Source organism: Capricornis sumatraensis, chromosome 6, assembly GCF_032405125.1.
Source record: "Capricornis sumatraensis isolate serow.1 chromosome 6, serow.2, whole genome shotgun sequence".
In the NCBI taxonomy this organism is placed as follows: Eukaryota; Metazoa; Chordata; class Mammalia; order Artiodactyla; family Bovidae; genus Capricornis; species Capricornis sumatraensis.
The window spans coordinates 113113675-113127183 of NC_091074.1; the positions used below are offsets into that span (position 1 = coordinate 113113675).

Consider the following 13509-nt stretch of genomic DNA (forward strand, 5'->3'; position numbering starts at 1 on the left):
AGATTTGGATAAGATGACAGATGAAAGGAAGACTCTGACACTCTGTTATAGATATCAGTGGATGACAAAACATGCTTGACAGAGTCAGTGTCAAAAAAGAGCAGTCTCTAGGGAACACAAGCAAATAAAAGTTCTTAAGAACAAGATGAGACCACTGGGTCCTCTCATGTGAGTTTTGGGGTGTGCTTCGGGGTGTTTTTCTCCACATGCTGGTAACACCACTTTTAAAAGCTTGGTGGAGAGAAAGAGAATGTGGATCTCTGTGACCAAGGAATCAACAATGGCATGCACACGCTCCTTTAAACAAGACATGGGAAAACTGATTAGAAAGACCACAAGCAGACGATCATGTTCAAGGCCAGATCAAAGGATGGCTTAGAAATTCAACCAAAGCGCGTCAGGTTAACTCTACACAGACAGCGCCAGATGTGAGCAGACTTTTAGGAAAAAGAGGTTGACACCGAAGTTCCTTAATTTGGGGTGAGAGATTTTCTTTTAAAGCTCTAGTTGGGGTGGTTCTCTCAAATTTGAGAAGGATCTGGAGGAACAGAAGGGTGAAAAGTGGGTGGAAGGTGGTTTTGGGCGGAATCCTCTTCAGAGGAAGTTCAGCGGACAGTGAAGAACCCAGCATGGGAAATACCTGTGGTTGCCTGGACCATCAGAGTCTGAGCATGCTGCCTGCCAATCAGCCCGTGGAGGTGGGCAGTGTAATCAGAAGAAGCTTTGAGGTTGGTGATGACAAAGCTGCGAGACGCCGCAGGCAGAGAATGGACCACCGTCTCCTGGAGGGGGTCAGAATTCCTAACTTCTACAAGGAAGCTATCAAAAGCAGACTCCTGAGCTTTCCATGAGATGGCCACACTGCCCGAAGTCACATTTGAGACAGTGAGGTGGCTAAGGAGAGGCTCAGCTACTAAAGTGAGAAGAAAAACAGAAAATACAAACAGCATGTCAATGCAACACTCTATTAGGTCAAAATCAAAACATGTAAGACTAAATCCATCAAGTTTTAACCTTTACCCTTACCCTCTGATAAAGGAGCTTGCCCTTTTTTGAAAACCAACTTGAGCCATGAGAAAGAAATACGTGTGTTTGATTTCTGTAGGTTTTGATGAACTTTCATCTGGTTGCGGTGAGAATGAGATACTGCTGGCTAGCTCACTGTTTTTCCTGGGGTCCACGCTGATAACAATTTGCAGTCTCATGCAGAATGAGGACAGACCCTCCCTCAGCCTTGGGCAACTTAAAATGAGGGAGTTTGGATACTGCAAGGAAATCCAAAATCCTTTTCTTGAATTCTCCCAGAATATGGAAACCATTTTTGTGAGAAGAAGGGAATCTCCTGTTTACTCCACAAATGACTTTTAATTTCAGTCTGTGATGTCTAATTTTATCTGTCAGGAAAAGGCATTGTCCAAAAGTGTGCTAAGAATGCTATTTGGAAATGGACAAGGCTCTCCTTGTTGAATTCACGTAGAACTGTCTTTTGCTACATTCCAGAGAGCATCTCTGATAGTGTGCACGTCACAGATAACACGGACTTGCTGAGGGCGGTTCACTCTTCAGCTAACCAAGTTCCTGGTATAAACATGCCTGCTCTGATTCTGCCATCTGCCATTCACTGTTCTGGGAGCAAGCCAGCATGTTCTGGTCTTTTTTCCTAGAGGTGGCCTTGGAATTGGGGTGGTCTGAATAGCGTGACTTCCTCCTACACTCATCTGATGAATAACTTTTGCTGACTGTCATCACTTTCCCAGTTCATTGTCATTCAATCATTGGAATATTGGGGTTTGGGGAACTCAAAGGCACTCAGAAGACAAAAACCATCATATAATGCACAATATAATTTTTAAGACCCCTTTGACCAATGTAGACATCTTCCCAAGTTAAGAACTGCTCTCATCAGAGTTTTTTAGTTACTGAGGAAGAGAATTCTTTTTTCCAGATTCAGCTTGGCAATCTGAACCACACTATATATTATGCTGTAAATGGCTTGGTCAGTGATAAAATAGGAAAGTCACCATATGGGCTGCTGCTGGAAGAGAGGCATGGTCAACAGCGCTCCAGGCTAGTGTCAGGGAACAGTTGCTGCCCTGTGACCTGGGAGTGAAGGAGTGGCTTCATCCTGCAAAAAAGACTCTGGAGAGAGGGCGTTAGGAATGGGCAAATGTGTGTGTACCTGTGGTGGCCGTGGCACTGATGGTTTTGGTCTGCATGCTGGGAGCGAGTCCAGAGAGGTAGACAATAAAGTCATTACTAGGGCGGAGCCCTGAGATGTGGGCTGTTCGTTCAGCGCCAGAGACGTTATATTCCATGGTCTCCAGGAACCTATTGGAATCAATAATTTCAACGGTAAAGGTCTCGAAGGCACCATCAGTAGCGGTCCAGGAGAGATTGAAACTCTCAGAAGTGATGTCGGAAACACTTAAGTTTCCAAGTTCAGGTTCTCCGGCTGAAAAAGGAGGGGTAGCAGAGAAGAAACAAATAAATCCGAATTAATCACGGGGCTTGGGTTTTAAGACTGTAGTTGTTAATAGCTGAATAGAAAGATCTGACAGTGCAGGGTCAGGGCAAAACGAAGCAATGTTACCAATCAGTGCCAGTAGGAGCGGAAAGGGGGGGTTGTTAAAAGGAGAAATACAAAAAGGAAGGTATAGTAAGCAGATCTGCCTGCTCTGGAGCTGCCACACCTGGTCAGGGCCTGCCTGAGATCTGGCCTGAGCGAGGAGGCAGGCTGAGTGTCGGCGGCAGGAGCTGCTCTGCCGAAGCCCCGGTGCTCCTGGGAGCCGCACCTCAGGGATGCTGGCCATCAGTCAAAAGATACGAGCGCTGGCAGCTTTCAGTATCTTAAATTGCACTCAGGAGACCATCTGTGCTTGCTTCCCGCCGGCAGGCAGATATCCTCTGCTTTGAGGGAGTTCCCATCTATTCAGATGATGACTAAATAATTCTGATGCCATTCCCCTCCCACGGTGGTACCTTGAGGCTTCTGATTTTGTGACTTAAGGGAATTGGCAATTTGTCAGTGTGATTCTTCGTACTTCTGACAAGGGCCAGCTGTTCTCAGATTCTGTTAAAATAGCTTGTCCTTTCTTAACTGCTTCTCTGGGGACCAAGAAGGCTAGTATTGCCTTGCCAACCGAGAGAGCTGAGCCAAGATGAGGCCATCAGGCAGCCCTGTCCGGCCAGGAAGTAACATTTTGTCTCAATGCTTTTCTGAGCAACAGGAATAAAAACATGCAGAGGGCAGGCAGGAGCAGGGTTTGCAAAGCTAGTATTGTCTCTCTAGCAGGGCAGGAGAAAGCTCTCCCTTCCCAAGAGACCTGATGGAATGCAGACCAGATGGAATTATGGCTCTTCCTCCCCACAGACCAACTCATCAGGAGCAAGCATGTTGTATCATTATAAAGAAATAAAAAAACAAAAAACACAAAAACACTAAGAACACCCAAACCACAAGATCTACAGGAAAGATGAAAAGTGGTGGGTGATTCTCTGCCTTCTGCGAGGGAATGGTTCATGGATGTTAGATAAAAGGGCCCCGGGGCCATCCAGGGCAGCCTCAGCTGCAATTCTTAGGCATTTCAGGGTCACCATTCACGCATCAGTTGTCTGTGCTGAATGTCTGTATCAGCAAGAGTTACTGAAATGATGCGGGCTGAAAAGGAGAGCTATGTTTTTAGTAGAATCAACTAGGACATAAAAGTTCACACAAAATTTAAGTTGCAATAATTATTGGAAAATGGGAAAGGCATATTCAAAACCAAACCAACCAGCCTCTGCTCAACTTCAGACCAATGGAGGCACAAACCAGGACCAGGGAGGGCTGTGCTCTTGAGCAAGGTCCAGGGAAACACTGAATGCTCTGTCATTGGCACAGACTGATGAGTACACTAAAATGCACCCTCCTGGGTCTGGGCTGAGAGTGCGCCATCCAAAGGCCAATAGTCCAGGGAGCAACTCTTCATTAAAAGAACAAAAAAAGCATCGGATCTTTGACATTCATAGCCTGGGACATTCATCGCTTCTAACGCTGATGGGTGTGCTTCTGCTAATGAATGGCTTTTTCTTTGGTACAGTCTCCAGTCATAATTATGTGATTTTTTTTTTTTCTTTTCTGGTCTAGCTATTTGCTAATTTGATGTTCTAACAATGACTCAGTATCTGAGAGAACTGCTCGGAGGAGGGTAATTCAGTTCTCTTATTATACTCAGTTCATTTTAGAGAAACATTTAAATTAAAACATTTCTTTTTAAATGCAAGAACCATGGTGCCCATATCCTTGAGGGACTTGGGATAGTAAAGCACCATTTTCAACTTCCAACAAAAAGACTCTAAAGTAAATAACATGTGCTCCATCAGAACTCACATGTGGGGAGGTTGGCTTCTGGTTTCATTCAACCACGAGGGACGAGAATGGAGACCATCAAGCTGGCTCATGAAATGGAAAGCTGTCATTCAAAAGAGACGCAGTTACAGGACTAGACAGGTAAGATCTGGGAGAGGTTAGAGGTCAGAAAAGGCCACATCTGCACGTACATTCCTGAGATGTCAAAGGCATCTGGACCAAGGCACAGCCCACGAGCAGGTCTCTGAGCATGCAAGGTCAGCAGCTAATGGGCACATGGGAAGGATTTAGGTATGGATGCAAGCTGACCCCTCGCATGATCTCTTGGAGAGAAACCTCCCTGGACAGGGAGAACAAGGTACCTGTGGAGGCCTCAGCAGAGAGCACTGGGGTTCTATAGCCCCGGATCACCCCGTGGATGGTGACTCTGTAAGGGGTGGCGGCCTTCAGGCCCGGGACATCCACAGTCCGCAGGTTCCCGGGCACCGTGAGGTTCTGAGCCGCCTCCACCCTGTTGGCCTCCTGCACCTGAATGACAAAGTGCTCAAAGGCCTGGTCAGCTGCGGTCCAGTTGAGTCTGAGGCCATCCCAGCCAGCCTGGGTCACGACTAAGTCTCCCAGCTGGGGGAGCTCCGCTGAAGAAGGACAGAGAGGAATTTGTCAGTCCTGCCAACAAAACATTAGGAAGGAATGTCCCACAGCCCAGCTCTAGGGAAGACAGAAAGGGGCAAAAGGTTTTCTTGTGTTTGTGTGTGTGTGGTCATTTTTGATCTCAGGAAATTTTCAGTTTGAACTGCGGCAACTGGCCTCAGCTTTCTTAGGGAGATGAAGACGGTCACAAAGGGGATCATCTGTGTTGCTTATCCTTGACTTGGTGATGCCAAAATTTCCCCGAATATTTTCAACCATTGACAACCCACTGGGAGGTCTCTGAGGATCATGCATGACTAGCACCTAAAAGGCCATGGAAAAGGTGGCATTGTGGGTCAGGGTAAGGGAAGTAAGAATTGGTTAAAAGCACAGGGACTTCTCTCATGGCTCAGATGGTAAAGAATCCGCTTGCAATGCAGGAGACCTGGGCTCCATCCCTGGGTCAGAAAGATCCCCTGGAGGAGGAAATGGCAACCCGCTCCAGTGTTCTTGCCTGGAGAATCCCAGGGACAGGGGAGCCTGGTGGGCTGCTGTCTATGGAGTTGCACAGAGTTGGACACGACTGAAGCGACTTAGCAGGAGCAGCAGCAGCTGCATCCTGTATGCTTTAAAAATCGTCTCTAGATTACTTATAATACCTAATGCAATGTAAATGCTATGCATGCAGTTACCAGCACATGGCAAATTCAAGTTTTGCTTTCTGCACCCCAGAATTCTTTCCCCTAATATTTTTGATATTGGTTAGTTGAATTTGAGAATGTGGAACCCACGGATACACAGATGTTTTGATGTTTCTCCTTGAAACTTCTTGGTCACGAGGGAGAGAATTCCCTGCTTCATTCTCATTACTGAACTCTGGAGAGATCCTCTCTTTGCTGGCCACAGGCTAGCTGACTGGGTGCACAAAGCATGTGCTGAATCAGGTTTGGACAAGTCTGATGTTTTATCTCCAGACTTTTCTCATCTGTCAGGGATTAAAGTTTCCGTACTGGGTTCTTGGCTTGGCACATTCCCTCTCGGCTTCTCCTGACAGCACTCTGTGTCTGAATGAAGAATGCTTGCTTCACAAAGCGAGGCCCTGTGTGTGAAATGAGTGTCTACTCTTAATTAAAAGTGATTATGTTTCGCTCTGCAGATGGTGCGGAGCAGCACCCACCATTCATTTTTCTACAGTGTAGGACAGGGAGGCCTGGCGTGCTGTGGTTCAAGGGGTCACAAAGAGTCGGACATGACTGAGTGACTGAACTGAACAATGCGGGAAGGAAATTTAATGTAGTCATTACTGATATAGAAAGTTTGGGTTCCAGATAAGGAAAAACTCACTGCTGCTCAGGGTTGAATGTAATCTCCCAGCCCTTTTTTTTTCTGAGGCTGAAGTGACCATGAATTCAAAGTTAAAAAAGAAAATATCTGCAAGATTTCCATCAGGAAAAGTATGAGGTACTGGTTCTCAGGTATTCCTGGCTTCGGTGCTCATGGGGCATCTGTCCAAACCGGACCTTTTGGAGGGGCTGCATTTAGACAGTAGAACTGGTCCTTTTATGGAAGAACTGGGATGGAGACATGGGTGCAGATGGCCCTCTCCTCCTTCCCAGCTCACCAGGAAGGGCTGTTCATGTGCTGGTCATATAGCGGGTCTCCTTGTAAGATTGCCCATGCAAAAGGAATCCTACTGCTAAAAACACAAAGTTTATAAACTACAGATGTAGATCACTATACTCTGCTCTGAGATCTCATGTGTCCCCAAGGCCCCTTTTGCTCCTGTTTGGTTTGATAATATTTCAGGAAACACAGGCCATTGATAATCTGGCCAGGTAAGGTATACTGCCACATAGCTTTTCTCATACATTTTCTAGCAAGGACCAGCTTTATTCAGTGTATCTCAGCAAGAAAGACAATTCATCTGATTAGGTTATTTGGCTGGAATTAAAACTCAGGGTGTGTAGAGAAGGGCATGGGCTTAGAGCCCAGCGTAAAAACACTCCAGGCCAGAATACTGGAGTTGGTAGCCTTTCCCTTCTCCAGGGGATCTTCCCAACCCAGGGATCAAACCCAGGTATCCCTCATTGCAGGCAGATTCTTTACCAGCTGAGCCACAAGGGAAGCCCGTAAAAACCCTAATCCCCCAAATCAGACCCATTTCTCCATGATCCTTTTAAAGCTGTTTCTAGCAGCCTCATGACCAGCACAGTTTTCTGCAACAGATGGAGTTGCATAGTTTCAGGGGACAAATTGAGATGAACTGTTTTCCTCTCCAAACTGAATCTAAAACACTGAAGTCCAACATGACTGTCCTTTCTTGGAAATAGCCCTGCTTCAAGGATCTGCTAAGGAGAGAGAGACAGACTTGGCTAACTTCTGCAGATGAGGATAGGTCATTCCAGAGGTTATTCTGCAGTGGTGTGACTACCAGATCGATGGCCATCAGTGACTCGGAGGCCACTGATGCTAAGATTTCTCTAGAATCTTCTGACCATATTCTGTCACAACCCTGCTGCATATGTTAATTGGATTATGATATGTTGCTATTGGATAAATTTAGCTATTTGCCATTCAAAATTTACTACAGAATGAGTGCCTTGCCAAGTACTTTCATCCATTACCTCATTTACTGCTCATGGCAGTGTTCTGAGGTCAGAGTATTATCTCTGATTCAAAGGTGAGAAAAGAAGGCTCAGAGATATAGAATGAGGTACCCAAGAATGTTCAGCCAGTAAGGTGGAATCCCAACTCAGACCCTCTGGAGTTAGAGCCTGCATTCATGCTGACTGCCAGCAGCTTTGAGAGCAGTCCCTGACTCCTGGGGAATTTTCTCTATTCCAATGACAGGCTGGGGTCCCTGGCGTGGGGAAGAGGGTTGTATACCTGTGATGACCTGCACAGCAAGGGGTTGAGTGCTGTGGTCCCTGACCTCGCCACGCAGGGTGATTGTGTAAGAGGTACCAGCCTTGAGGCCTGGAATCTCCACGGAGTGCTGGCTGCCAGGAACCGTGAGACTGTGAACTTCTTGGGGCTGATCAGTCTCCCGGATCTTAATGACAAACTGCTCATAGATCCCATCGGGGCTGGTCCAGTGCAGTCTGAGGGCATCCCAGCTAACCTCGGTCACTGTGAGGTTCCCCAGACCTGGAACCTCCTCTGCACAAGGAGACAGAGTCGCCAAGTTACTAAAAAAAGGCAATGGCATTCTGGGATTCAGGTGAGATGGCATTGCGGCTGAGGTCAGGAGAGCTGTCTGGTTGGTGTTGGTCACAGATGTGTGGTTTTCAGCACGTGTTGAGCGCACGCCAGCTGTTGGCACTGAAGCCAGGGCCTTTCTAGTCAGCCTTTGTTTTCCATAGACAGTCCTCAGAATTGTTCGCAACTTCCATTCTGACATACAGATGGGGCTTCAGGGAGGGAGTCCTTCGGTGCGTTCTTAAAATGAGCTCAGATCAATTTTTAATTTTTTTTCCCACTCGCCAAGTGTGCTTTCCAACTTCTTAGATAATACGGCTGAAACTTGCTTTGAAAGAAAAGTCATCTCTTAATTTATGCAAGAGAAGAGAACATGGAGCTTTCCACGGAATTGGCTCCCATGCTAGGACTAGGACCTGGCCAAACAAGGGATAGGACCTCTGGGTGAATCATGGCACTCCTCGTTGGGGTAGGAGTGGAGCCCAGTTTAGATGAGGGAAGAGCGTGGATCCCTCCTAAGCAGGAGGAAGCAAGTTAGTGAAGCAGGCTAGAGTACCTGTTAAGACTTCAACAGAGTGAGGGGCTGTGCTGAAGTCCCGAGTGACCCCGCGGATGGTGATGCTATAGTGAGTGGCTGCCTTGAGCCCAGGCAGGTCCACGGACCTCAGCCCTCCCGGGACAGTGAGGTTCTGGGCTGCCTCCTCCATGCCAGGCTCCAGCACCTGAATGAGAAACTGCTCGTAGACTCCTTCCGGAGCCGTCCAGTTGAGTTTGAGGGCCTCCCAGCCCACCTTGGACACCGTGACCTCTCCCAAGTGGGGAGTGTCTCCTGGAGAAGGACAAAGAACTCGTTTAATGATCAAATCACACACGCTGATCCAGGGACTCTGTAATGGAAAAGCAGGCCTGACATTACTGTTTTAAAGGAATGTGACTTTTACAGAGCCGTGCATCACGCAGCTTCCTAAATTTGAGAAATAGAGCCGACGGGGTGAGGTGTAGGAAAACATTCCTGATCTTATTTTATTAAGGAATTGCCCTCTTCTCCAGAAGACAAGATTATTATGATTGTTTCCCCTTTTACATATAATGCCTTAGCCTCCCTCCCCAGGAGGAAGCCTGTGAAGCCAAAGGGCCCTGCCATAGGGGCTCAGCGCATAGTCCCCAGGCTGGGCGTTGCAGAGCCCCAGAGGCTGTGGTTCACATGACGGGTACTGTGAAAGCCGCCCCGGGAGTTGTGCAGCCTTATTTCTTCCATTATTAAGCATCACCATGCTATAACTTGGGGAATTCAAGTCTGTTCAAAAACGAGTTGCGTCTGATTATCCTTGGGCAGTTTCCTGTTGGGAAAAACAGAAGCTAGAGACAGAAAGGTTAGAGGTACCTGTGGAGGCCTCAGCAGAGAGCACTGGAGTCCTGTAGCCCCGGATCACCCCATGGATGGTGACTCTGTAAGGGGTGGCGGCCTTCAGGCCCGGGATGTCCACAGCCCGCAGGTTCCCGGGCACCGTGAGGTTCTGAGCCGCCTCCACCCCGTTGGCCTCCTGCACCTGAATGACAAAGTGCTCGTAGGCCTGGTCAGCTGCGGTCCAGTTGAGTCTGAGGCCATCCCAGCCAGCCTCGGTCACGGTGAGGTTTCCCAGTTCAGGGCTGTGGTCTGAATAATGACAGAGACGGGGTCCATTAAACTGTGCCAAAACGCTTTCCATTTGGGAACTCAGAAATGCAAGCCCGCTTCGGGTGCTGAGGGGCCGTGGGGCCCGGCCTCATGCTTCACTCCCTGCACCCCTGAGCCGTGCTGTTGCCATCAAAACACAAGCAGGAAAGTCAGTATAATACTCATTTTGCCCTGTTGCATATTGGGGTTTGTCTTTTGAAAATGTTTTTCCATTGACCAGCGTCCTGTGGATTTAGAAAATGTTACATGTCTGTGTTAGCACTGCTCTAGGCTGCAGTTTCCATTTTGAAAAGTGTCTCTCATCCTAAGGATGAGATCATAAAGAAGAGCCTTCAGCTGCTCCTCTTGGGATCCTTAGTCTGAGCTGGCCAGCCTGCTGTATTTTGAGAAAATTGGCTCCTCTTAGATTCCTTTCCTTTCTGTGCTTCCTCCATCTCCCTGGGAAGGCATGTTTCACAGTCTCTTTGTGCTGGGATTTTTGTCAGTTTTGTGGGGCTCAAATCAGTTTACATAAACCACTGTGGACAGATCAGAGATAAATTAACACGGGACAAGTAAGGCTGTCCTGAACAAACAGCTGAGTCTCTGCAAAGCTCTCCCTCATTGGACAGAAAGAAATGCCCTGGGAGAACAGTTATTAAGTTCAATTAAAGCTGAATTTGCTGTCTTTATTCATCTCTGGAATGAGCACAGCACAGAACACTTACATGTCTCACTTCAAGGTGATAATTTTCCCAGGACTGAGCCTAAGTGGTTTTTACATCACCTGGGAAGAAAGGATTTTATCTGGAAACATCCTCTAAACAACAGAGTAAGAACTGACTTGAGCTTATATAAGTGAATACATTGTTTCTCTCCATATATACTTTATATTGTTGCTATTTCAAATCACCCTCCTGTGTCCATTAAAGCTGACTTCTCATTTGAAAATCTTAGCCTGCTGTTAGATTGAAGATATCTGTTCAGAAGGGAAAACGTTTCTTCTCCAGAATCTATTTGATTCAGACTTCTCTACTTTCTGGGGAATGTTCTTCCTGATTGTTCTAGTTTGACAAAAGCTGACATACTTCAAATCCTGTTTGATCTACAACAGGGGACTGCTAACTAGGATCTGAGGGTCAGATCTAGCCTGCTGCCTATTTGGGTAATCAGTGAGCTAACAACACTTTTAATTTTTTTAAATGGTTAGAAAAATCTAAAGAAGAACACTTCATGAAGATGACATGTCTGAGATTCAAATTTTGATGTCATAAGTAAACTGTCACTGGGACTCAGCCATGCCCATGCATCCACGTTCTGCTGATGGTTGCTTATGGGCTGCCGTGGTGCAACAGAGGAGCTGAGCCCGTATGGCCTGAAAAGTCTAAAATACTGACTGTCCTTGCAGAAAGCATACGGCATGCCTGACCTTGACTGTCATTCTTACGGACACTTCCTTTAACCCAAATCTGTGTCCTGGAGCCCTTGTCTGAGACCACATAGCAGTTCTTAACCACACAAACATGGTCCATGTGAGGAAGAGAGGGCTCCAAGCTCAGAGGGATGTATCTATCCATACTTGTGGGGAAAGAAAGGAAAAGCGGTCAGCCATCTTTCAGCCCAGTGGCCTCTGTGCAGCCGGGCACAGAGCTCCAGGAGCAGCAATTATTCCCTTGAACTTGGCCTTTCAGCACAACTAGACTCAGGAGTGTGACCTTTTCAAATATGCCAAGAGCCCTCATCCATAAAGAGACGTGGGACAAAAACCAATCTACATCAGACTGCAAAGTTTAGGGAATCAGTGCTGTGGCTCATGGATTCTCCTTTTTCATCCCACTTTCTTCTTCCTTTTTTTCTCCTGCTGCTGTCAAAACTGCTTCTCAGGGACTTAGCTGACATTGACAGTTGATCCCCTTCGTGTGAATTAAGTCTGTGTTTCCTCTCAGGTAACTGCTTTTTAAGCTCTCTCTCCAAATTATGACATAAAATATATTTTTTTCCCCCCATGGAAGAAATTTAAGATACCAGGTTGCAAGAGATGTGGGGAGACTTACCTAACTGGGGAAGGGATTAGGATTGTCCCTTCAGTTGCTACAGATGTCTATTAAGTTGTTGCAGTAAAGATGATTGGAAAGAGGAGATCCACCTTAGAACATGTCTCTTTCTCATGAGAACCATCTTTTCTCTCTGCATCAGCTTTTGTACATGCCTCAGACACTACTACACAATGTCCCTCACAGTCTGCTTCATTGCTTGGTACAGCTGATAGAGTAATCTTCATATAATGTCATGTTGCTCAGCAAATGACAATAGTCATTTACTATTATAATAGTCCACCAAAATTTTTGGCTATTGGTGCCCTACCCAAAACACTTCACTAAACAAATGCCTGACAGATCAGTAAAAGTGTAATCCAATGAATAAAATCAGTAGTGAAAAGGAGGTGGGTAAGAATTATGAAAAGAGAGGGAATGATATGAATAAAACACAGCAAACAACACTCGAGATGGAGACCAAGAGGCTTCATGTAAACGCGGACTCTGCATTTCTGCAGCAAATGACACACTTGTGGGCTGACTGCCCCAGAGGCCCAGTGTTTCCGTGGTATATCCCACACTGAATTTCTTGGCCTTTCTTTATGAAAAGGCTGTTGTCTTTTTTTCTTACAGCTGTGCACTGGCATCTACCCTCTGAACAATGTCAGTGGGCCTGGGAAATCAGAATTTCAAAATCCCATTTCTGGGCTCACGGTGAGTTGACCAGCTGGCCTGGAGGAATTTCTGGCTGTGCCAACTTTAAATCTTTAGATTTCCACCATCATGTAGATGGTCATTACCAAGTGCTGACTGACAAGGCATCCACTTTTCATGCTCACTGCTGGGAAACATTCTCCTGCAGCAGCGGAATGGCCAAATTCAAGCCCGAGGACCACCCAAGGGAAGATTAAATTGTTTTGATCTCCTCTTGTAAAGTAAATGGAAATTCAAAGCTTTGCCTGCTCTCACAGTTTTGGGGGACTTAACACTGTCAAGAATGAAACCCAAGCCCCTTAGCATGATCTTCACTGCCCTTTGTAGAAGATATTGATGATGTCCGTGACCTTGAGCCCTGTTCTCTCCAGCTCCATCATACAGCAGACTGTGTGGCTGGCGTTGCACTAACATAAAGTTTCACATCTTTTTGAACTTCCCACATGCTGTTCTTCTAGCTGGAAATGTCATCACTCCCTTCTCCACTTGCCCAATTCTTGTTTCTTTTTGAGGACTCGGTAAAGTACCACCTCTCCCAAGAAGCCTTCTCTGATACCCTGCCTTCACTTTGCTCAAGTCTGGGATGGGCATTTGCCTCTGTGCTCCTGTAGCTTCCCACACTTGCCTCTAAACAAACTAGTCACAATCTTATAATTCTGGTTTCCATTCTCTCATTTTCATTGCAGGATGCTTCATTTCCTGGGGGGAGGGGTTGTGTCTTTCTGTTCTCTATGCCAGTGCTGCCTGACCCATGGCAGGTAAGAAATAAATATTTATTGGATGGATAAATATTTGACTAAATTTCAGTTTGCTCCATGAGAAAAATCAAAGAGGCCAATTAGAGCAGAGTGTTCTCTATTACTTGCAGCTGTTTCTAAAAACAAAATTCCACCTCTCTGCTTCCCCAGACCCTTGAGAATTATGGG

The 13509-nt window shown here is 46.4% G+C and overlaps 1 protein-coding gene across 4 annotated transcripts in view; it reads right to left on the bottom strand.

The window, feature by feature from the left end:
* Window positions 1–13509, bottom strand: part of TNC (tenascin C) — a 101307-nt gene that overhangs the window by 36829 nt on the left and 50969 nt on the right. For 3 of the 4 annotated variants that reach the window (XM_068974351.1, XM_068974349.1, XM_068974348.1), the window contains exons 11-15: window positions 9561–9833; window positions 8733–9005; window positions 7865–8137; window positions 4711–4983; window positions 2180–2452 (exon numbers count right to left, since the gene is read on the bottom strand). In XM_068974351.1, the coding sequence (XP_068830452.1) occupies window positions 2180–2452; window positions 4711–4983; window positions 7865–8137; window positions 8733–9005; window positions 9561–9833 (1365 nt within the window). The remainder of the gene's footprint in view (window positions 1–2179; window positions 2453–4710; window positions 4984–7864; window positions 8138–8732; window positions 9006–9560; window positions 9834–13509) is intronic. The other variant, XM_068974350.1, reaches the window with a different exon arrangement.